We start from the raw sequence: 25,075 nt of genomic DNA, 5'->3' as shown, positions 1-25,075 counted from the left end.
GTAGCCTTGACAAAGAAGATTCTGTGATGTAAATGCATTGCGTTAATTACATTCATTCACAATGAAAGCAGCAATTTGTGACTTACTAGTGGCTGGAATCATGAGTTGAAAAGTTTAAACGTGTTTTAACCAGAATCAGAAACAGAATACTCTCAAGCATACACTTTTCCATGAAGTGGACACATTTTTTGAGAGGCAGTTCTTTTATTTACTGAACCTTAAGCACAGCCACCAGAGGGAGACACAGCCCTCATTACATACACACATACTATACTCTACATCCTGCAGGGGACCACTCTGTGTTGCACAGGAACAAACTTGCTGCAATGTTTTGCAACTGTAAACCAATCTCAAAATTTAAATACAAGAAGAGACTATGGGTAACACAAAACTTAAGGCACAATATGAACCATGTAAAAAAATAAAAAATAAAAACCTTACCAGCATGCTGACCACTTCACTAATCTAAAGAAATACAATTTAAATTGCCCTGTAAATGGCTTGTGTGTGACAGGTATTATGGGAATATGGAGATATATCAGCAAATGATGATTTTGCCAGCAACTCCATTACTTGCAACTCTCATGTCCAAGGAGCTTGCTAGCTCACATCCAACTTTAGGGAAACATTGCAGACTGTAAAGTAAATAATGTTGGGCAACCATTAAATAATCACTACATTTTATTAACATCACTTTTAATCTTGGTCTTGAGCAGCATTAGTAAAATGGACATAACTTTTAGCCCCCATAGATGCATGATACTGGGGTTCTGTTAACAAAAACTGTTTTCACTGTATTAATGTGGTGGTAGTGTTGTTAATGAATCAATTAATTGTATATAATCTATAAAATGTCATTATAGTTTCCCGCAGTTCAAATTTTGTTCGACCAACAGCAACAAGGTAAAACAGAGAAAACAGCATACTACTACATACCTACTTTTATTATTTAATTTATTTATGCCACATAAATGACTTACTCGCGTCATCGATTATCATAATAGTCTACGATTCATTTATCTAATCGAGTAACTGACTAACAACACGTAATGACGTAGACAAACGTTATCGTAGCGAGCCATGAATCAGATTTACAAATAAGAATTAGCTCGACCCCAGGTTAAGATGGATGACATATTTTCCTCTCTGGGACGACATGCCGTCTACCTATGACTAAACTACAAAGATTTTTTCGGATATGTAACTTTGAAAAGCATCGTTCTGCTAGCGTGCATTTTTGCATGGAGGGATTACAACTACCAAAACGAGACCCCTGGTGTTTTTGGCTAACAGCACATCATGGTCGTAGCATACATTATTATAAACCCAGTTTACATTTAGCTAAAACTGAGGAAAAAAGTTCCCAGTTTCAGAGCGACTCTAAACCTAACGTACTGATAACGTTAGCGTAGGTCGCGCATGCAACACACCAATCTGGACATCCCGCAGGACAACTGCAGGGGTGATGAAAAAGTAGAAAACAGAAGTGAAGTTACCGTGTTTATCTGAAGTAGAAGCACTCAAAATGCTTGAAGGAAAAAAAAAACAAGCAAGTCTTGTGGTTGAGTACACGACTTCCTTACTCCACAGTCACAAAGGAGAAACTTTCTTCGTCCAGACAAGCCTCGTCTTTGTCCTGAAAAAATCTCTGGAATTTGACACTTCTGACGTCACGTACCCTGTTTTTCACAGGTGCGTTACTATTGTGGTATTACGGTAATTTTATCAATAAAAATGCCTAGTGGTCAATCAGTTGAGAGTTTCCATGTCAATTTAAAAGTAATGAGAAGTAAACTTTACTATAATATCAAGTGTTGCAGTGGATTTAACAGTTAATCTAGCTGTGTTGATCATTAATTATTAAAATGATACAGAATGTTTTACTAGTATTTGAGTGGTTTCTTTGTTTTTGGGCTTTTGGTTGGACAAAACAAGGATTTCGAAGATGCCTCCACAAGCCTATTTTTGACAATATCTTTAATGTGATTCATAGATGATTGAATGATTAATCAGTTAATCAATTATGTCTAGAGGCAGGATGTTGCTATGACCTCAAAATTAGTCCAAACCAGACCCAAGGAAAAGTTTGCTTGATGAACAGTACAACCAGATCAAAATGGTCCTTGAAACTGCAGAAACAGTGACAGAGTAGTAATAAATATGCTGGTTTCTGGCATGTTGAACATTGAAACCTCAGCTAACAGTCCCAAGACTGAAATCATTTCCCCATGATTTCTTTTGCAAAAATTTGATGTATGATTTTAATATGACAAAGTGAGAATACAGAATCAACAGTACATTTAAGAAATCACAACTGCTTTATTTCTTTTCTTTCAATAAGCTCTTTTTTTTTTAACAAGGGAGAGTATTGACCAAATATCTGAAAGGATAAAGATCAGGTAGGATAAATAGAATGCTGGATCAGCTGTAGAAAGCACTGGTCCTCTGACAAAATGAAATATGCATCTTAAAAGTACAAAAAAAAAAGTCAGGGCAACATTTTGGTGCAGGTACAATGATGAGAAGCATCAAGATCTTTTGCAGTAAGGGATAAGAGGCAAAAACACTCCAAGCCCGAGAAACCAGAAACCTATCAACAAGTGAAAGCAGTCCATTCTGAGAACACAGTGACCTTTTCAATGTTAAATCCTTTATAGTGCCACAATATCTAAAATGAAATGTGGGTTTAAGCCTCCCCTCGCTGACAAGGCTTGACTGTACAGTTAAGTATGCATATACATATATACCAGTGAAACATTGTTGTAAAGATAAATCGCAACATTTTGTAGTGTCATGGAGCGTTATAATAAGCAGTAACATTTAACCAGTTATGACATTGGCATTGGTGAGTTTCAAAATAAATGTCCATTACAAAAAAACAACCAAAAAAAAAAAAAAAAAGAAAAAAACCCAAAACAAAATAAATGATGAATCCAACAGCTTCACATTTTCAAATAGAACACTTTAAAAGTCCTTCGTTGTCCACTGGAACTGCAGTGCGCACAAAAAAAGCTTAAGCAAAGATGGTATTTTAATTCAGCAAGCGATGCTAAACACCCCTCGTTTATGATCATTAGCTTCTAACAGAAAAAAATTAGTTATTTGGACCCTGATTGTGATTATAGTTAGGCTGCATTTATTGCTAGTGCCACCTCAGAGACCAGATGCTGAATAATTGAATGGTGATGAGTCTGTTTCTTCACAATCGCCCACTGTACTGTTAAGTGGGATTTGAACGGAATTAAGAGAGCAAAGTTTTTCAGGAGCCTTAAAAGACAAAAAGCAAACCGCCCCAGGTTGAGGGATGTAAAAATAATCACTTATATCACATGTTCATAAACTGACGGTTTGATTCATTACAACCCAAACAAAGCGATAAGAAAGCAAACATTTCAATCAGCTATTTCAGAAGGGGGTGGGGGTGGTAGGTTCCTTTACAGTAAACGTGAATGCAGCCCCTCCCCAACCCCAATACCCCACACACAAAATTTCACAATGAGCCCAAATTGTTGCCAGCTTGGTTTATCAAAATCCACACAGTCGATGGCAGCATAACGAATGCTGAGTTCAGGTACAGTCTTTGTGAAATGTTGCTAGCTTCTAGGTAGGAGTCCTGCAAGTTTACACACACACATCCAGCACATCACATGCACACGCTGTATCAATGCCACTGAAGTTTCCCATGGAAGCAACATGATTTTGGTACAATGTCCACCTTTTTTTTTTTTTAAACAGACAGAAGAGAGCAAGCAACAGAATGTAAAAGCAAAGAACAGAGTTCTCAAAGAAAAGAAATCATTTCTACCAGTCTAAAGCAGTTTTGCCACAGTTCATGGGCTGGGTGAAGAACCCCAGAGGATGCAAATCTAGACTGATGCACTTGACTTTTGCCATGTTGACATGCAATGATGCCCACAAGTTGGAGTTAGGATTTTTCCTGGATTAATAAAAGAAGTCCTTTACCAATAGAATGAATGGGTGATGACTTCAACCTTTATTTACCAGCAAAAATGCCAATGAAAAATGACAAACAAGTGCCCCACTGCATTTCAAATTTGTTTTAAAAAATTTTAACAGACTTTGCTTCTCATAGTGAGTTTTTATGAAGTGTCTGCCTGGTCTTAAGGGCTATAGTCCATAAACAGGGAGTAAATACAGTTTGGCAAAATGGTGTGAAAAATGAACCATCGTGTCTGAGTTGGTCATTTTCCTTTTCCCCGCTTCAAGGAGAAACACAAAAAACAAATATCTTTACCAATCTCCCCTTAAAAGTGACTAATAATAAATTAAAGAGGACCTTGAAGAGATCTGCTTAAAAGACTGTTTGTGTCTATGTATATATTTATAATATATTTATATATCTCTATACGTGGTGTGAAATAATAGTGTCCAGTTCTGACAGTTCAAGAGGGCTAATTCATCATGATGTCTGCATGTTTTTCCCCTTGCCTCAGTGCCTTGGGATAAGATGGGTCTCAGAAGGCTCAGACATTGGTCAGGGGGTTTTGTGTTGGCAGGCTGGGTGGTGATGAGGATTTTCAGGTCCATTGTTATGCCTTGCCCTCCTCTACTTTGACAGCCTGGGGTTTGATGGCTCCAGTGCGTGCTGGTTTGGCTTGCCCCGTGGAGGGTAGGGGCTCCTGGAGTTTGCTGGTCATTCCCCCAGATTGTGTCTTGCCCTCACCCACTGCCTTGCGTACTTCTCGTATGGTTTTATTCTGTGCAAAGAAAAGGCGAGGTTACTAAGACCTACAGCAGTGCCTGGAGAGCTTTACATTCATGCAGCAACACTTGTTTGGATAGTCCAAGGCTGATGATCAGTTATTTGGTTAAAAAAAAAAAAAGGTTTTGGCAATTTCCTTCCTCTACAGTTTCTGACAATTTTAATGGTTATGTCACCAAAAAGTCCAATTAAGTTTTTTCTGGAAAAACTCCTTGTTTGCAAATACCGTATTGGTTCACTTTTAGAGATTCTTAGCTATCCATAACACCATCCTTCTACTTCATTTTGCATAAAAATAGTTCCTTTCCATGGACATCACAAACTCTACAGAAATAATGATTTAGTCTCATCTCTGACTGTATTTTTAAGTCAAACTCTACCAGACTGAGTCAAATACTTCTCACTTGTAAACTTACGTCACTTAAAAGTCAAACTGATTATCAGCAGTAGACTATCTGAAATTTAAACACTATTCATCTGTAATTACATTTAAGAATGCAAAAGTTATTACTGTTAAAGGTAAAAAAAAATACTCCAATTAAAATTATTTATTTGTGAAACATTTTCATAGTACAGTACAGTTTAGTATACTATAAGAATTATGATTTAACAATATTTCAATTTCAATATTTCTATCAACAGTATAGAATTACACTATAGACTTCCAGCACTAAAATTGTATCCTATCAAAACATTTCAGCTGTGATAACTAAAATGGTACATTTAAAATCAAAGCTATACTCATAAAACAAGTAATTCAAATAGAGAAAAAGAAAATGGATTAAATTAAATTACCTATATTTACAGTGGGTGGCTCACCTTCATGCCATCCTCTGGCCCTTTGACAGGGGGATCGGGGGCCGAGGGAGGGGTGGAGTGGGAAGGGTCACGGCCGGGATTAGGGTAAGGGGGGGAGCGGATGATGACAGGCTTGTTGACCTGCATGACTGGTCTCTGGATGGGGTTGGGGAAAGGGCCTGTGGTGGGGGGCCGCATGTGCATCACCATGCTGCCCTGAGCAGGTGGGACCTGTTGGTCATGGGACAGGAGGAGGGGAGGGAAGTAGATGAGGGGGTGGGAAAGAAATGAAAACACAAATAATTAGCATGCTGGTACTGTATTTCTGAGGGCATTTTCAGACCTATTCCAGACAGTTGGGTTCACTCACAGCTTCGTTATGTTACTCATTTTTACATTTTTAGATGTGAACCCTGGACAATCACTTTAAGATGGACATGAGGGCATCTTATAGCAAACATACCCAACTCAGCAGCTTTAGGTGGTGGATTTATTCACTGGCCCAAGTTTAAAAATGCACAGATTAACCTTTAAAGTAAATACATTTCAAAATAAATGTGAGAAAAACAAATACCTGTTGAGTAAAATGTGTTGGCAGGGGGCCTACAGGGCCCCCAGGACCAGAGGGCTTCCCACTGGGGCTGGCAGACCCAGGCCTGACAAAGAGAGGGGGGTAAGAAAATACAGATAGTTTTACAATCCATGTCCTCAAATAAGCTCTGTGATACCTAATATCAGTTGGTAACACAGCAAAGTGGCATGTGGGTTGTTAGCTGTTCTACACAGTTGATTCCTAGTATTTGTACAAGTTATTTCCACTCACCTGTATGAACCTCCAGATATGCCTGGAGAGTGGTTGGGCTTCTCAGAGAACTGGAAGCCTTTCATTTCCATCTGCGAGCCCTGAAAAAAAGGTAAAGAGAATATACAATAAACATTGTCAATATACATTAAAAAAACAGTTGGCTTCAGTTTTATCAGAGATATGTTGCATTATACAGTGTATTACACTTATGCCTGAAAAGAACAGCGTTAGATCAGTGAGTCGCACCTCTCGACTGCCAGTCATGACAGCAGGCTGGGAGCCAGGTGGCAGCATTCGACGTGGGGCTCCCACTGACAGGTTCTGTCCCTGCTGCAGCTGGATGGACTGTGGGAGGATGAGATGCTGCTGAGCTGAGCCGTAGCGCAGCTGAGAGCCAGGGAGGGGCATGGTCACCTGGAGAAAAGAAAGATTTTATTGTTTAAATATCTGAACATTTGACAAGCACCAAGAGGAAACACAGTATCTTGAGCGGCTGTGAAACAGAGCCTCATTAGCCCACTGACCTGGATGAGCTGAGAGTCCATTAACTGGGAAGAGCCCATACCAGGTCCCTGGTTCATCTGGCTGTCATAGACTAGCTGCTGGCTGCCATTCATTGGCTGGTAGTGTGAGCCTGATTGTGGCTTGACCATATCTGAGGGCTGCATGCCAGGGAAAGCCGAGTAGGGTCCCTTGAGAGGGGCTCCGCCCGACAGCACCATGGGGCTGGGCTGTGACAGGTTGGGGTGCATGTAAACCTGGGACCTGAAATGAGCAAGACAAAGGAGGGCAGCAAAGTGAGTGAAAGAAAAACTAGACTTAAATAGGTTTCACATGTGCCACAGGAATTGAACAGATGATAGGGCTAAAGTGAAGCACATTAATGGGGCTGCAGGGAATTCCATGAAAAAGTGAAGTGGCAGTACCTGAAGGGGGGAATAGAGTTGAACATCTCTTGGGACTGAGAGACAGGTAGACCGCCTCGAAGCCCCAGCTGAGCTTGAGCCTGAAGAGACGTGTGTAAAGAGATGGGAATCTGCTGGGCTGCGGCCGCCTGAATGGATGAACAATTACAACACAATCACAATTCTGCTGATACACAGACAAGCCTGTTTGTTTATGTCTGTTTATTTATCTCCCTACCTGTTGGTATGTCTGCTGCTGGGTCATAGTGGGAGGTACGAGGCGTGGCTGGCTTGGAAACACATGGCCATCCAGATACAATGGGGGAATATGATTACCTACAGAAGGGACAGGAAACAACAGATTTTTAGTTTAGGTCTCCTCAAAGGGCAACGCCCTCATTAAACAGGAAAAAAGAAAAACAGTTTTACCTTGCATGGACATGGAGGGTGCTACTGATGCCACAGGCATCGGAGGCATGGACACTCCTCCAAAAGAACTGTAGCTGACACCACTCGATGAGCCAACGCTGCAGGGAGGCTGAGCACCTGAAGCACCTCCGCCAGGAGAGCCCTGCTCAGGGAGGGACTGGGAGTTCTCCCATGCCTTGCGTGCTGATTCCATCTAAAAAGAACAAACATTTTTAAATGAAATGCATGTTTGAATACAACAATCAGTTGTTCTCAGTTTATGTTCTCACTATATTCATCACCATACAGGAAAGATTACCTGCCAAACAGTGATTATCCTGCATTTGTTACATGTATGAAAACATACAGGTCTGTGTAAATAGACTGTAATTCAAATACCTTGAGAGTGAGGTCAGCACTGGGGAAGGAGATGGGGTTGAGGTTAATGCCAGGCTGTAGGTGGTTGGAGCGCAGCATGGGGATACTCTGATTGAGAGCCGTCTGTTAAAAAAAAAAAAAAATCCATCAGTTGCAAATCAATATCACTTGCTTTTAAGCATATACACACAACAACCAAACACAACTTAAAGTATTCCATTACTTAATGCATATCACCTCTAGTTATTTTCCAAGACCCTGAAAGTACAGATAAAATCACTCACATTGGTGGTAAGTGCGTCCTGAAGCTTGTTGACAGGATTGGACACGGGCACTGGGGTAGAGCCCGGTGGCAAGCTAAAATCAGAGTCTTTGGCACTGACACCAAACTCAATAGGAGGCACGGGCAGCACGGTGTCCACATGGAGGTCCACACCATTGACTGGTGTGATGGGGCCACCTTCCAGACGATCGACACCTTCTGAGCCCTTGCGGTGCTTCAGGGAGCGTTCGTTCCCAATGGGCCCTGGCTTGTGCTGTTCTTTACTCTGCTCTGGGCCAGCATCAGAATCCTAAACAGGAAGAAGAAAAGACATTAATTTGTTTCATATCTATCAAGAAATTAAATTTTGTTGCAACACATTTGTTTTTTGTCTTAAAAAAAATTTTTTTAACTGAAGACAAACAATGCAGACACAGAGTATTTGCAGTATAGGTGGGTTAAATGGGAACTGCATTGTACTACCTCAGAGTTGGGCTCGCTCCCAGTGTAAGACACCTGTTTAGTCCATGAGTCTCCTCCTGAAGACTGCACTGAAAGAGCTGAAAAAGATAAATGAATGCTATTAGTGAAAAGTGCAACCAATTTGTCTTCACAAAAAACACTAAAAGGCAGTAATAAAATTGATAAACATACAACGTCTGCATTGAAAAACACTAAAATGTCCCTATACAAAAACTGAAGCTTTTACTGGAAATGCACATTTTACAAACTTCAAAGACCTTGTTTCTTTACCCTGTCAAAAAATATTGCAATCGTATATTCTGCGATGAGCAGTAATTAAGCAAATATGCTCTACATGCATAATATAATGTGCCTCTGAGGCTTCTGCTTAATAGCACCAACAAAGACAGAAAACTGAGTCTGTCTACTACCTGAACTGTTTGTCTCCCAGATTTCAGTTCCCAGGTTGTTGGAAGAAAGTGCCTCCTCAGGTTGTTCAATACTCATGCTTCCCTGCTTCTTGGCAAAGCGTGGTGGTATCTTGGATGTGATTGTCCTGTTCTTCACCGGCACCTAACACAACAATGAGAAAAAAGCTTAACAAACTACACATTCTGTTCATCCTCAGCATGAGCACTGAGCATCTGGATTTAACATATGTTTAACTTACCGCAGCTCCCTGTTCCTTCCTCCTCCTCTCATCCTCCTGTGGGCGTCTTTGCTTTTTGGACAAGGCATCCTGGTATCCATCTGGATTAGAGACTGGTCCCCCTGCGTCCCCCTCGACTACAAAACAGGCATGTGGTCAATGAAAAATGGAGAAATGCAGGAGCACCAATTGCCCAGAGACTATTCATTTCTATCAGGATAAATAACACAAAAACATTAATTAAAAAATAAAAATAAAAATACTGAACTCACTTGGGTAGCTGCTCAGCTCATACTGGGACAGGGGTTCAGCTATGTCTGTCTTGACAGGTCCTGGCTTCAGCTCCTTGTCTAATTTCTTCCCTGAGGGCTCACTGGGCTCCCTCTCCTCCGGCTGCTCTATGCTGTAGACTGGGCCCGACTCATCTGGGCTCCTGCTGAAAACAGGAAAGGGAGAGACAAAGGAGTTTTAATTAGGTATTCTGAGCACTGCTAAAACATCCAACATAAAAAAAAAAAAATAAGACTGTGACTTGTAATCAATTTCATTTTAGGCAAGTTGACCATCTAGCATGAAGCATATTTTTCAGGTAAGTCATTAAGTACAGCAAAGGCTATAGTTGACAGGTGGAAGAAAAACAAATAGGATGACTTAAAATTGACTCAGGGGGGATGCTGTGGAAAATCTACAGTGCTGTTCAGTTTGTCAATCCTCTAGTGAGGCACAGGTACCTTTCCCACATTTATCTAGCCAATGAAGCTGAGCTACATCCTCATCTGGGACAGACTGCATGGCGAGCAGTGCTCAGTACCTCAGACTTTAATAACGGCAGGGGAAATAGTAGTAAGCAGCTCCTTAAACAATGGAGCAGAGATGAAAATCATCCAAAGACCAAACTATCTACAGGTGAGTGGCTCAGTTGTGGTCAAGTAATGCAGAATTGTTGGTAGAGCAGGTAGGAATAGCATGTGGCTTTTTTCCACTTCAAATTGCCTGAACCTCAGCCACTAAGAACAAAATTACATCTCAAAAGCTAGTCATTGAGACAAATGAAAAACAGACACATTCTTTATGCAAAAAGATTTTAACTAAATCAAAATATTTGGCAAAAAAAAAATCAGTGTTGGGAGAAAGTAGGTAGATATCTTAGTGAACAATTATACAGTTTCTCTGAGTAGGGTAAGAACTCACTTTCATACATTTATAATAATAAATTGTTTCCTGAAATTAAGGTGGAAAAAATTGGTATATTCAGGTCACAACAATATAGGTAGAGGATACACTGTGTTGGTTTCTCGGCAACTGTAACAACCAGGCCTGAAATAAGACAACGGCACATTTATATAATTCCCTGGAGCAATTCATATAGGTATAGAGCAGTGTAGCCTACAGTGAACCTCAACTTAAAGTTTATTCTATTATTTACCTTTTACAAGAAGACCCTCCATTCTGCCAGCTGTCTCCTCTGTTCGAGGAGGAGGTGGGGGGATTATCAGGTGTACGTGTCATCTTGCTCGCTTCCAGCAGCGACGGCTCTCCTTTCCTGTTCTGCCGTTCCACCAGTGGTCTCTGGCTGGAGAAGCTTCTCTTGGAGAGTTCCCTTTTCTCACCAGAGCTTGGTTCGCTGTGGCCAGAGTCAGAGGGAATATCACCATGTCCCTGTGTAGCAGCGCCGCCACTTCCACCTCGCTTCTCTCTCCAGTCACCAAAGTCACTGTTGTCTGAACCTGTCTCCCATTCCTCTACCTGACCGTGCTGGCTAGAGCGTCCACCGGAGTAGTGGCCACTGGGCCAGTTGTCTTCCCCGCTGCCTTTGGAGCGACCGGGCCATGGGTTTGCAAAGTCTCCATTTACATACTCATCACTTGTCCACTGGTTTGAGCCGGGTTCGCGTTCTTGTCGTAGACGACGGAAGCGTGGGGGCTTGTCTTGACGGGGTGGACGCCGTCTCCTTAACATCTGCCTGTCAGGGTTATCATTGTCAAAGTAGTACTCTCCATCACGGTCCTCTGTGCCATTTTCCACGAAAGCACCAGTGAATTTAGGGATGTACTTGAGAGTGTCACGCTCCACAGGGAGCCTGCGGGAATACATAGTCTCAGCTCCGGGACCATAACCATTTTCTTGCATGGAGCCACCACTGCTACCAAACTGGGGCCCACGGCCCCTCCACGTAGAAATGTCCCTGGAACCGCCAAAGCCTCGACTGTAACTTCCAGTGGTATTCAGTCTGGGAGGCAACATGCGACCCCCAAAGCCCCTGCCGGCCTTGGCCTTCTCTCTGGAATCTGTGGCCGTCTGGTCATCTGTATACACTTTGTTGGATCTCCAAGAATCTCTATCAGCTTTACGGACTTCTCCAGACTCTGTGTAACCTTCTCCATTTTCAGATCCCTTCTGGCGTCTCCTCTTGGGCAGCTCCTCATACTCAGAAGCTTCGCTCAAGGTTTCACTGACATTTCGCCTCCGGGGCTTGCCCCTCTGAAACTCCTCTACCTTGACAAGGTCCCTAGGTGGTGCTCGTCCTCTCCCTGTCCGCTGAGTGCCAATGCCGCTGCTGTTGTTATTGTTATAAGCTCCTCTGAGATTGTCCCCTCCTCGGCCGCCACGGGTCCCACCTCTAGAGCTGAATTCTCTAAAGCCTCGACTGCGGCCTCTTCCTGTTCCCCTGACTGCACCAAAGGCCTGTTCTTCATCAATGAAGATCCAGTTATTGCGCCGTGGTGCCTGGGGCTCCCGGTTTTCTTGGTTATCTCTAGGTGACTGGCTCTTGCCACTGTCCCAGGTGCTCTCCTTGGGAGAGTCATCACTGTGGGTGCTCAAAGGCCTGTCTATTTTGGTGGGAGCTGGTGACTGACGCTGCCTCTCTTCAGGTTGTTTCTCAACAACAGGTGAGGCTGAACGTCTGTTGCTGGCAGGCTGGATATCTTTCTTCAAGTCATAAACATTAGTAAGGACTTCTTTCTCCAGGCGGTAAGGGACAGGCTTTTCCTCAGGCTCAGGTTTAGGCTTCTCATTCTCCTTGTCTTCCACTTTGAGTGCCTTGAGAACTGGTTTCTTGATGGGCCCAGTTCTGCGAATCAAGGTACGCCCACTGATCTCCGATGGCTGGCTAACACTACTACTGGAACTGGAACTGGCTTCAGACCACTGGTTTTGACCACTGTTGAGTCCTCCATCTTGTTTCTGGCCTCCATCTCTTTTCCAATTGTCCTTGGAGCCATCTAAGTTCTCATCGTGAGATTCGGGGCCATCTTTCAGATGTTTGTCTCTAGAGTCTTGCTTTGGGTACTCAGTATCTGCATGATTCTGGGCAGTGGTCAGCAAGCCCTGGTCATGATGTTCTCTGTCTGAGCCTCGACTCTGGTAAGCATGATGGGGGATATCATCCTGAGGGTGGGTCAAACACTCACTGGCCCTCTCTTCATAGGAGTCCTGTTGGGAGCAGGCCAGATCACTTCTGTGGAGAAAAATGAGACGGAGATGACAAAAAATAGACAGAGGTCCATCAAGAAAGTTCTGTCACTAACCAGGGTTTTACTCAGTAAAACAGCTTTGGATCTTTGATCAATATATGAGAGAATGCCTTAAATTAAAAAGAGGATCAAACACATTAACTGACCTGTCATCTGGCTGGCCACTGTCTGAGCTTTCATGCTGTCTCTGGTAAGGAGGTGTGAAGCTGCGCAAGGGGTAGCCATCTTGATTCCACATTGGGTAAGGCTCAGTGGAAGGGGCTCTTCTCTCCTGGTGAAGGTTGGAGTGGCATCCCTCATCAGAACCAGGACTGTTCAAGTGGTCTTGATGCATCATGGGTTTCATCATTCCTGTTGAAAACAAACAGTGTTAAAACTGGGAGTTCTTTCATGATAGAAAAATGATCTACTTTCACATGTGAAGGTAGTATGTGCTCATTTTCTAAAATTAGTGCTCACCTGAAGAATGGACTGCATTGGGGTAGTAGTCAACAGGAGATCGTCCTTGTGTCATGCGGGGATCCATGAAAGGCGGCATCATCATCCAGCGAGGGTCAAACCCAAGGACATGTGGGGGATAGTAGCCCCGCTGGCCATGGCTTGAGCCAGACGGGGCAGGGTGACCTGACTGCTGCCAATGCTGCATTTTATATACTTGTTCCTGAAGAATGTATAGAATGAACACTGTTGTAAGAGATGGTAAACAAAATCCACAGTCCTTTTACTGTTTAAAACTGACCTCTTAAGTACATATGCACATGGGAATGTTATTTTGGCAGACATGAAAAAGTGAGCCTTTACTTTAATACCATATTAATTTATATACACTATAGACAAAATATGAAAGAGTAATATCAAGAAAATTTAAGACTAATTTCTGTATCCCACTACTCATGCAAGAACCTGACATGTTCACAGAACAGATGTTCTCGGTGAGGGAAAAATAACAGATTAGCTGTGCAATAGGCCCTATTCACAGCAGACATAGCAGGAAAAGCACAGGTGTTAACAGGATTAAAGACAGAACCATTGTTAATGTTACACCTCTGTTAATTAAACCTGTACTTTTCCTACTGGGACATGTCAAAATGTCCTCTGTGAAACAGGCCTCTCTATGTTCAACTAAACCTCTTATAGTGAAATTTATTCAATCTTCCACCTTCATAGATTGCATTCTCCTGTTCTTCTTGCGTGAGAGAACCAAATCATATTAGCTCCAAAAAACCCCTAACAAGAATTAACAATGGATAATCCAATTACAGACAAACACGTTAACATTCTGCACAGAGCTCACTACCTCTCACGTTTGGATGTTGGTGACTGCAACGTTAAACAATCCCTGCTTCCGTGAACTCTTGAAAGCCCTCGTTTCGCAAAGCAGCCACTAATTCTTTGACGCATTAGTCTGGGATTAGGACTTTATGGGTTAGAAGGGGTATCAGCTGGCACTCACCTGCTGCTGGTGATGCTGTGGCTGCTTTTGAAAGCGGGGTGGAATGGGTTTGGAAGGATGACGTCCACTGTAGTCTCCTGAGGGGGAGGAGGGCTCCTGTCCATCATCCTCACTTCCACGGTAGGTAGAGAAAACAGGTTCCTCACGGTAACTATGGCCAGGAGAGTTGTCTAGGGGACACTCACTTCCATCTGTAAACCATTTCATCACAAAAAATGATTAGAATTCACTGTAAATCTAGAATAGTGCTTATATTGTAGATAAAATATTTAGGTCTAAATGTGTAAGTGTCCTTGCAGATTTTTTTTAACCTTTTGTGCTGTACTGCCAGTTCTCACGATGGCCTTTACTTTGTTCCCTGCTTGGGGACAGAGGGGCTTCTTTGCCATCTCCCTCCTTCTGGCCCTCCTCTGTCCTTGATGTCTGCCTTTCGGTCTTCCCAAACTTCTCGTCCAGCTTTTTGAGCTTTTCAGCACAGGCAGCCAGCCGTTCCTCACGGGCACGCCTCTCTTCCTCCTCCCGACGTCTGCGTGCTCTCTCAACAGCCTCCGACAGCTCAGGTGACACATACTTTGCCCTGGCAGGAGCTTGAGTCTGAGACTGGCGCTGGTGATCTTCCTGGTCAGCCAGTGGCTCACCCTGGATTTTCTGCTGGGCCTAGAGGTGGAACAGAGGCAGTTAAAGGGGCAGAACTGCTCATTTATGTAATGCATTCCATTCTGTGTATCTCTTTGACCAATTAAACTCAACATTCTCCAGCATATAGTATATAAAGTATATTACATTATCATTATCAATAATGGTTTTTAACTAAGGAATCATTTTTTACTCTGAATGACCAAAAATGATTAACCTTTGTTAAACAGAAAAAAAATAAACAAAGCTGTGTCTTTTCAAAAACTAATCCTGACAGTTTAATCCATGTTTACTGTTCTGGAAAAGTGTTTATAAGATGCTGAATTCCTCTAAATTGTGGAAACATGGGAAAAAAGGGAGGAATGAGAAGAAACTAAGGCTGGACCAGACGTATATACCACTACAGTGTGTGCACCTTAGCTCACTGAGCTTTAAGGTTACCGTAAATTACTACTAAGCCCACCCACTCACACTGAGAAAAGCCTCAAAGACTTGTCCAGTCCGAGTCTGAGAGATTTTTTTTTTTTTTTACATCAAAATGGCCAACAAACATATGCATAATCTGTCTTTCCATTATGTCTATCACATCCTTTTCACTTGCTAGGTAAAAAAGCTTTGCAAGTAAAAAGTATTCAGACACATATCACTATGGTTACTGCAAAGTAATCTCTCCCGAATCTCAATGACAGCCTCACTGGAGGGCATGTGACAGCGCACTGCTATTCATATGCTCTGTAGTGCTGTTTTATTCTCCTGTCAAAGAGGGATTAAAGAGCGAGATGCATTTTCACTGTGAGTAACATCATAATGAGTTAATCTTGGATAAGTAATCTCAAAAGAGGAGGATGAAAGTGGCAAATACGGCATTGTGTGTAGTTACCTGGGTGTCCGCTGAGAGATATCTGCCATTGGTCTTCCTGGGAGGCTCGTGATGGTGATGTTGGTAGGAATAATTCTCCTCAGGGCCCTCCTGGGGGTAAGAAGCCTCACCTGAACTTAGGGAGGATTGGCAGTCACGCTGGTTCTCTCGCTCTCTCTCCCATTCAGTCCTAAAAAGTAATAAATCCAAATGAAACCAAGAACCCTTTAAATAATGACAAAACTGTGACAGTGATCATTTCCACTCTAACAAGGGTGTTTAGAGCAGTAATGAGGACAGAGATCTCACCACATCTTGTTTTTATCACTGGAGGAGTGTTCTTCTTCATCATCACTGAACTTGAGTTTCTCACTATAATCAACTTCCTCATGGAGTCCTGGAAAAACAACAAACCGTCAACAGGTGTGGTGAGGCATTGGATATAGATCACTGGGAACAGGCACTGGTATCCCGTCTACATTCCCTTGCTTAATACTAACAAGATTTCAATTGTATTGTATATTTTGGATTTATACTAAGCTGGGTGAAATAAGCCCAATGTATATAAGCAGGTAAAGTCAGTTCCCTTAACTGATCTTGAGAAACAACACTGTGTCTGAACAAAACCATTCAGTCCAGAAAGGAATGACAGCAACATTTATTTGGCTGGATGAAATCCTCGAGGTCAACTTGTTGTGTGGTGGGCATGCATGCCAACAGATCCTACTTGACTAATAAGAACCATATACAAATCCTTAAGTTATCTGGCTTCTGACGCCTCAGAAGAGATTAGACATGTTAACCTAATGAGACTGAGCCACTGAAACGAACACAAGCTAACGTTACAGATGCAACTAGATCTAATCAACAACTGTCTTGAGTTACCAGCATTTACCAGGATGAAGGGTGCAAATCTCCCTCTCTCTCTATGCAACGCAAAGTAACTTTTCTTATTTTGTGCATATGTGAGATACAACCTCAAAACAAGGAACAAAACTCTTTCCCATCTTGTAGTTTCTATAATACTATGGAGGCAGGCTATGGAAATGCTTTGATACTGCACAGTAATAAACAGGAGTACTTCATTGTGGAGTCAGAGCGGTTAACATTAATAGATGTTGGCATATGATGGGAAATATACAAATGTATGATAGCTGAAGAAGAAACTTAATGTAAACTACATCACATTTTATCTGTAAAAGCAATTACAAAGGCAATTTAACAAATCTAAGAAATACTGACCAGCCCATCCATCCTCACAGTCATTGTCAAGCTCATCCAGGTCCTTCAGGTCCTCTGGATTAATAATGGCTGGGCGTTGCGGTCTGTCGCCAGGCCTGCGGATGGGCTGAGAAGAGAGTCGAGGTGGAGCACGCACAAAGCGGTTCTCCCTTCTCACATCTCCACTACAATCAGAGATGGTATTAAAAACCACATTAGTGACCGCCAGATGTCACAAAACTTTTGTTATTTATTTGAACTGCTGTCACATTGTGAATGTACTTACTTGACAAGTTCAGGTTTGGCGTAGCTCTGTCTAAAAGTGGGTTTGCTGTCAAATCGGGCTGGAGCTGCTACGGTGGTAGGGACTTGCTCTGTACCTGGGGCTTCACGTGTCTCTTTAGAGCACATCTGAAAACAGCAAGATGACATGAGGTGTTCATAGCAGAAATACAATTACCTGACAAAAGTATTTGAGTGACTATATCCTAAAGTTGAGTACGTAAAACAAAAGTCATGAGTTCTGTAGTACGTACAAATGCGGGCAACATGTCATGGTAGACAGCAGTCGAAGTGTGGTGAAGCTGGTACTGCAGGGCAGTAGGGACGGTTGTTCTGCGGACAGGCTGGGCGGGTCGTAGGGAAGGCTCCTTGGGGTCAATACCTGGTGACTGAGCCGTCACTACGCTTGAAGAGGTGGTGCCGGTGGCAGAGGAGGGGTGAGATGAGGCTGGAGGGGTGCCAGTCTCGCCCAGGGCAGTGAGTTTACCCTCAGGATCTGCAGGCAGGCCGAGGGTCAGGGACGAGGGCTGAAGGTTCCTGCCACCACCTTCCCTCCAGCTCGTCACATCTTGAGGCGGGAAGAAGGAGATATCAGAAATACAAACTGAAAAATCTTCCATGGACTGTTCAGAAGTTACAAAATATGTCTGTTCCGTATCTATGGAGTTCTACTTGCTTAAAAAATAGACAAGCATATGACATCACTAGACATGTAGCGCAGGAGTTATAGAAACACTGAGTAAACTGGTCTCTTCCTCCCATTGTCGGAGTTTGTTTCTTTTAGTTTATCGACAGGCTGCTGATGTGTTTCAACAGTATCATTAGCTTCCAGACACTCAAAAATCTTGCCGCCAATTTAATAATTTGCTTTCCAGCACACATTAGCTTATCTAAGAGACTGCCGGCCAACTCCCGAGAGTTGAGACTTACTCTGGGGGCGGAGGCTTGGTCCGGGCCCATACGACGGATCGAAGCCGCTTCTTTCCTTGCCAGCCCTGTCCTGTTCTCCAGCTGCCTTCAGCGTGGGAAATTCCTCGTGAGAGAAGGGCTGAAGTCGGTTTGAGGCCCTTGAACCTGTTGTTGGTATTAAAAGACGCCACATAAAGAGAGAGGTTCGTCTGACTTGCCACAAACAAAAGAATGTTGCACTAACTAGCAAAGACATCAAGGGTCACAATCAGGATGACATATTCTAAATGTGAGTTATTTTCAATTAATGATGAATCTGAGATGACTCACCATCTTGCTCTACTGCCTTTCCATTTAGCTGGGCCCATTGCTTTGGTCCACCTGTGTTTGTGTTCTGTGGAAATGAAGAAAACCAAGGTCACAGTTTAATAGCTGCATCAGGTCCATCTGACATTTGAGATAAATTGAGTATTTTTCCTGAGTCTGCATAGAGACTACTTTCCTTGTCTAACTAGTTTTCTTGCTCAGAGGCATTATTTCTGGACTTTTGGATATTATTACTGAAATTTGCACTAGAAACACAGTCGTGTATTGTTAAGTGCTTCTCATAATAACCGAGAGATGTTTAAACACAGTCTTTATATGTACAAATCTACAAAAAATGTCTAACATTGAACATAAATACACACCTCCTGGTTGACTACCGGTGAGGGCTTCTGAAGATTGGAGACAGATTTCTGTAAAGCCAGCTGCGGCTGCAACTCCGGCAGCTGTGGTATTGATGCAATAGAACTACAAATATAAATGAAGAAAAAGAAAACAGTTAGTTAGTTGTAGATGGTTTGTCGAAGCAGGCACAGGTACTCTGACATGATACTGACCAATTCACACTGATAGACTGGACCTCTGAGCAGGTATTTTTTATCTCTATGCTGCCCTCTCAGAGGTGGTCTCTCAGGATGTGCCTCTAGTTAACTTGTTTACTTTCAGTACCTGACAGTCTTATGTCTTTATGTTCGTAAAACCACCAAATAGAGAGACTGTCGAAATGTTAGCAAAAAGGACACACAAATATCATGAAATAATTTTTTTTTTAAATTAATGCATTGCAGTTGATTTACTTGAACTGCAATTTAATGATTAGATGGGCTGGTTAGTCTGCTGTGTGTAAAATGTTCTCCCCTTACCTCTTTTGATCGGGTTGTTCCTGCTTGTTTGCCCATCCTGTACCGTCTTTGGGCACAATAATCACGTTGGGATCGTTTCCTTTGTTTTCAGACTTCAAGCTCGGCAGGTGAGCAGGTGGGGGCATGCGCCGGGCTGTGGCCACTTTGCCAAGACTCTGCAAGCCATGTCGCGGAACTACTGGGGGAGAATAATAATAACTTGATCGAGGGGAGTGAGATTTAAAAAAGCTACTGAAACAGGGTAACAAAGATGTAAGTCAGAGGAGAAAAACAAATCAACCTTACCTGTGTTTTTCTGAGTTTCTATTGATTTTCCCTTGTACTTGTCAAATAGGCTGAGTGAGGAATACTTGCTTTTCCCATCCTTGGACTTGGTTATTTGCCCCAAACGATCGGACATTGCGATGTAATGTCATCGAGTATGGAAATTTTTCTTTGCGCCTCTTCCCAGTGCCTTCTGATTCTACCAAGACAAACAGAGAATACATTTCCACATTAAGTACAGACCTCATGGGAGGAAAAAAGTATTTAACATTAGACATAGAGGATGATGATCTACAGATTTATAAGGCTGGGGGTCATCTACATTTTGTCAGTACTGAATCTATTTTATATTCTTGTCATATTGCTAGAGTATTAAGGAAACAAAATTAAAAAAGGAATAGCTGTAAATTCTAAATGAGGTATTGTGTGTTTTGTTCTTTTGATGACAAAAAAACAAATTAATCAAAAGAGAAACATTAATGCTAGCAAACTATACCTGTAATTTCCATCCATCTGTGCTTAACTGTGTACACAATTAACACAGTCTCTACTGTTTACCATACAAATATTAGAATTAATGTAAAAAAATTTGCTAATTATTCTCAGAGGCCAGAACATGGTTTCTACAGTAACATGCTGCTGTTTAGTGTTGCCAAATGTCATTTTCAAGGCTTTGAGCACAACAAACAAAATTCCACTGCACTGAGGCGGTAGCATTACTTTCAGAGGAACACAGCTCAGGACCAAGGCTCATAAAATTGAAAATATATGTGTGGCTAGTAATTAGCTATAAGCCTTTTATTTGTGATTATGGTTACCTGACCGTTTAATGTTCATTGGCTACAGTTGATAAAATCTGCCCATGAAACTGAAGCGCAGCAGCTAAAAATAAGAGTCAAATAAATGTTCTGTCTTGTCATACACAGACCAATGTTGGCAGTTTGATGGTTCTAGCTGGAGGTCAACTTCCTAAAAATGAGTATACATTGTTTTTTCAGCTTAACCAGATGAATCAGTATTTACTTTTCTTCTTCCCACAAGCAAATCAGTGGTCTGAAAACACCAGTGCGAAGCAAATTAAAGAAAGGCAAATAAAAACTTTATACCAATTGTGACTTTTAAATCAGACATGCTCTGTTTGCTCTGTGAAGAGGCTATTTAACCAGATTCAATGTGATGTAAATATATTTGGACAGTTTGTTCTGACTGATTCTCTGATGTTTTTAAATTAGAAACACAAACTGGTTCTTTCCTGACATAGGTAAAGAATGCACCTGCATGTTGGTGGTCAGGTGGATGCTGTGTAGTGTTCATGTGCAACTTTTAACAAAAGATGAGAGCCAGTGTGAGGAGACACATTAAATCGCCCACTGCGAGCTGAACAACATCACAACTGGGACAGAAAACCATTTGAACACAGTGGCTCACAGCATTGCCTGGAACAGGTATCTTATCCAAATGGAAAACTAAATGTGTTAAGATTTACATGTTTTTAAAAATTAAGATTCTGAAGCAGTTTGGTGTAATCACTTCTCAAATGGACATTTGACATTAACTGGAAAAATGTGATTTGTCCCATGTTAAAATTTGTTGTGGAACTTCACTTAAACTTTAGTTTTTTTCCCACATCCTGACCTGAGGGCAGAGACACCATGACGTCCAACTTGTCCTCGGACATCTAAGAGACGTAGTTGTTGTTGTAGTATTACTGGTATTTCATACGATACAAACAGAACTAAGTTGCTTCGAGCAGCTGTGATTAAAACCAATGCTGCTGACAAACTGCCCTCTGTATATCCATAGAAAGGTTTGTAAGTAAGTCTAAGCAAGATAAAACAGCTTAGTCCTCACTGCGGCAAAATTCAAGACTCTTCAAGTGGATTCTTCCCTTCCCATGCTTAATTTAAACCAGGACCTGGACACTCCTCAGGACCTGGACACTCATCAATCGGAGCTTCACTTACGTTTGATAGGCAACAGCTCACACTGAGAACAGTTCAGGTATGTGGTTTATCACGAGGAAACAAGAACATTGTTTCTGGTATATTGCTTTTTGGTTTTTCTAATATACTTGTTGCTATGCTTTGAACACCACAAAATAGATGTGGCACCATGTCACAAGCCGTCTCAGCAGCAGATTTTTTTAAGTCTCTAAATGCACCTGTCTGTATGACTGGATACCACTAAGAATAAGGCAGGCAGGAGTGTTTTTATGAGATTTGACTGAAACGTACTTTAAATGAGTAATGATCTAACATATTTAATACTTCATTCACACTATAATTAAGTATGACAGACCAACTTCTTGTTGGCAGGAAGTAAGCGTCATGATGTTGCCATGCCAAGAATCCCTTCTCTTTCCTGGTTGAAACTCCATTTCCATCTATTCTTCCCTTGCTACTGAGCTTCTGTGCAGAACTGATGTGATATTTGTAAAAATGGCTTTGACTTGTAGCTCATATGTTTTACTAAGAACCATTTAAGCACTCGGTTACACTTATATAAGCTACGTGCTTATATTTGAACAACATTCACTTCCAGGATTCTCCATTATCAAACAGGAAGAGGTAAACATACACACAGTTTAATGCAGCACCATACCACTATTACTTTTACCAACTACACAAAAAAAACAGTGGGTAAACAAAATTATGTAACATGATTTTTTTTTAACTTTTAACACAGCAAAATCTGCCATAATAGTCAAATGAAGGCAGAACATATTTTATTGCATTAGCAAGAACACAAGCGCTACCATTTAATTATGTAAAAACAGTTTGTCCAGTGTTTTTATCCTCAGGAAAAGGTTTTAACAAAGACAATCACATCAGATGAAGTGCACACCCCAGTGTGTCTTTTCAGGTTAAATGTTGTGATTTAAGACCAAACATGTTTATAAGGGTGAATATTTTAACGATGGCTACTTGCGCTCAAATTTCAAAAGTGATTGCTTAATCGTGCTAGCAAAACAATACACGCGAGGAAATGTGGAGTGTGACACAAAGCACTAAAAAGCGGGCTGAATTTTCATCGTTTCATAGTTTATATAACGTTAGCTAGAATACAACAGTTCACAGCTGATGATCAGAATATTTTATACAATCCTATGCAAATAAATATTGTCGTTCGTGTCGAAAACCAGGCAACGAATAACGTATAAGAGGCCGCTCGGTTCAAGCTCCGCATAGGCGTTTTACCGGGACTTCTAAAAAGACAAAATATCTGTCTGCCAGTGTCGATTGAGATGTTTGATCATGCCATCCCCCCATGTAAATTTAAAAATAAAAGCGTTGAAATTCTACAAATACTACTAATTTATTAAATTATGTTAACGCTAGGTTAGGTGTGGAAGCTAACGCGATGACAGCTAACGCTATCAATTTCTTGACTTTGTTTACAGTTTAAACGTTATTTCCATCAGACAGCAAATAGAAACCTTAAGTTCCCAAAATGTTTATATTGTAACATACATTTTCCGAAGACCATATATCGTTTGACCTCTTTAACAACGTTAGTTGTTGGTGCCATTGCCTTACTGAAAGCTAGTGCTAATTCCAGCACATGAAACTGACACCAGCCAGTTCGCGGCTCGAAAACAAAAACACAACCTATTTCAATTTGTAGCTAAGATAAAACAAATAAGCGACGTTGGTCATTATGTCGGATTCAAAAGATTGTTGCCTCATGTTATTTTAAACTGTCACATAACAACACAAACGTCAAGGACTCTTGGTGTAGTTACTGGCTATCACTAGATATGCTAGCTGGTGGCTAAAGGAAAATGGCTATGTAAACATCAAATGCTGGTAGCCGAGGTCCTGTAGAGCTTTATATCATTGTTGTTGTCACATTTCAGACTGTGAAAATACTGGCAAATTATTGTTTTCTGATTGTTAATGCTAGCAGGTAAAAACAACAAAACACAGCCACTTTCTCTAACTTAGCATTAGCAAGCTTCGACAGTCGCAGCTTGTTCGAAACTAGCGAAACGGCAATTCCGTTAAACTTCCAGTCTAGTGTACCGAAATCAACGCTGACAGGCCGGTGGTTTCCAGTGCATATACGGTTGTGCTTGACATTTACAAAACACAACGTTTCGTTTGTGGAAATCTTTACTGAACACTCAAACCAATGCTAATATTTTCAACTTAGCTGGGCTTTCAGAAGGGTCGGAACACAGCGATGGGAATGTAGGACAAGGCGATTAAAAATGGCTGCTGCCCAGAACAAAGCAACAATAAAACTGGGCAGCGGAGAAGACAAGCAAAACTGGAGATTTTGCACAACCATCCGCGTCTATAACTCACCGATTCTACGACTTAAGGTATCTTCTGATCAGTGACAGTGATATATTTCCACAAAACGTTGTCTATTCAAAGGATGGATGGCGATTGTAAAAGCCCAATCTTCATAGGTTGAACCGATCGCAGTGTTGTTTCTTGGATCCTACCCGGCCTGAGAATGAACAGGGCAGTGTGTAGGCTGGATCGGCTCGGTTGAGAGCGTCTTACGTCACCGAGCGACGTTGGCAGGGAAACGCATGAAGCGCCTCTGCTGGTTGGTTTCAGCAATTACATGGATGGATGGATGGATAAATTAGAAAAAAAACAGACTCAGGCTAGCCCTATACACTGTGTGTTGCAGCAGCTGCATGATGCTGTCATGTCAATATGGACCAAATCTCCTTGTTGAATCTATGCTACAAGTCATTAAGGTAGTTCTGAAGGCAAATAGGGATCCAAATAAATATAAAGAGAGAGAAAGAGGTTAGAAAGAGAGCCACACAAACCTCAAAAGATCTGATATATAACAGATGTGACAGGCACATAATGTGATAAATAAACAGTTCCAGGTGAGCAGTCTGTCACAAGGAAAAACTGTTCTGTCAGAGGAGTCCCTTCTCTCAGCACGGAGGCGAAACCTCGTACAGAGTGATGGCAGCTGGCAGCAATGACTTCCAGCAGTGTTTCTTGTCATAGTACAGCTGAGAAAGTATCCTACTGCAAGCACTCTGTTGTTTGACCAGAGAAGTCCCCCAGCACAGAGCCAGTGCTGCTGCCCCAGCAGATAGCAGCAAAGAATATTGCACATGCCACAGCAGAATGGTAAGATATCTGCACCATCTTGTGGTGCACATTTAACGACCCAGAGTCTGATCTGGCCCTTTCAAGGTATATGTATCCAACCACTATACCTCCACCTCCTCTTTAACAATGCAGAGGAGCAATTTTCACTTGGCTGTCATGAATATAAAATACAAACTGCAGCAAATGTCACTGCAATAAAACTTTATTATTTAGTGTTAACTAACAATGCTGGTAAACTACCATGTTCAGTGTTTTGCTCAGAGGCCGGGGGAATCAAACCACCAACCCTGTGATATATGAGCAACCTGTTC

General features: G+C 41.8%; 1 protein-coding gene across 3 annotated transcripts; it reads right to left on the bottom strand.

Moving 5' to 3' along the window:
• Nucleotides 1-2,295: 2,295 nt before the first annotated feature.
• On the bottom strand, nt 2,296-24,169 carry prrc2b (proline-rich coiled-coil 2B). Of its 3 annotated transcripts, none has more exons than XM_018662402.2 (31): nt 23,985-24,169; nt 19,699-19,876; nt 19,414-19,591; nt 18,916-19,018; nt 18,557-18,620; nt 18,248-18,391; nt 17,572-17,885; nt 17,322-17,446; nt 17,057-17,220; nt 16,124-16,211; nt 15,836-16,004; nt 14,631-14,976; nt 14,320-14,510; nt 13,326-13,527; nt 13,013-13,217; nt 10,817-12,850; nt 9,663-9,826; nt 9,412-9,527; nt 9,173-9,314; nt 8,763-8,839; nt 8,302-8,589; nt 8,039-8,140; nt 7,661-7,853; nt 7,470-7,567; nt 7,253-7,380; nt 6,851-7,091; nt 6,573-6,740; nt 6,345-6,424; nt 6,096-6,177; nt 5,543-5,752; nt 2,296-4,718 (listed from the first exon to the last, which is right to left on the bottom strand). In XM_018662402.2, exons 2-31 carry the CDS (start codon nt 19,811-19,813, stop codon nt 4,551-4,553), a joined length of 6,699 nt encoding a protein of 2,232 aa, XP_018517918.1. In that variant the 5' UTR covers nt 19,814-19,876; nt 23,985-24,169; the 3' UTR covers nt 2,296-4,550. The 3 variants fall into 3 exon arrangements, with proteins under 3 accessions (XP_018517918.1, XP_018517921.1, XP_018517919.1); XM_018662405.2 differs by having other exon boundaries at nt 9,663-9,823; XM_018662403.2 differs by having other exon boundaries at nt 19,414-19,588.
• Between the last annotated feature and the right edge of the window lie 906 nt (nt 24,170-25,075).

The sequence above is a fragment of the Lates calcarifer genome, linkage group LG9, assembly GCF_001640805.2.
Source record: "Lates calcarifer isolate ASB-BC8 linkage group LG9, TLL_Latcal_v3, whole genome shotgun sequence".
NCBI lineage: Eukaryota > Metazoa > Chordata > Actinopteri > Centropomidae > Lates > Lates calcarifer.
This window is presented reverse-complemented; position numbering and strand designations above follow the sequence as displayed.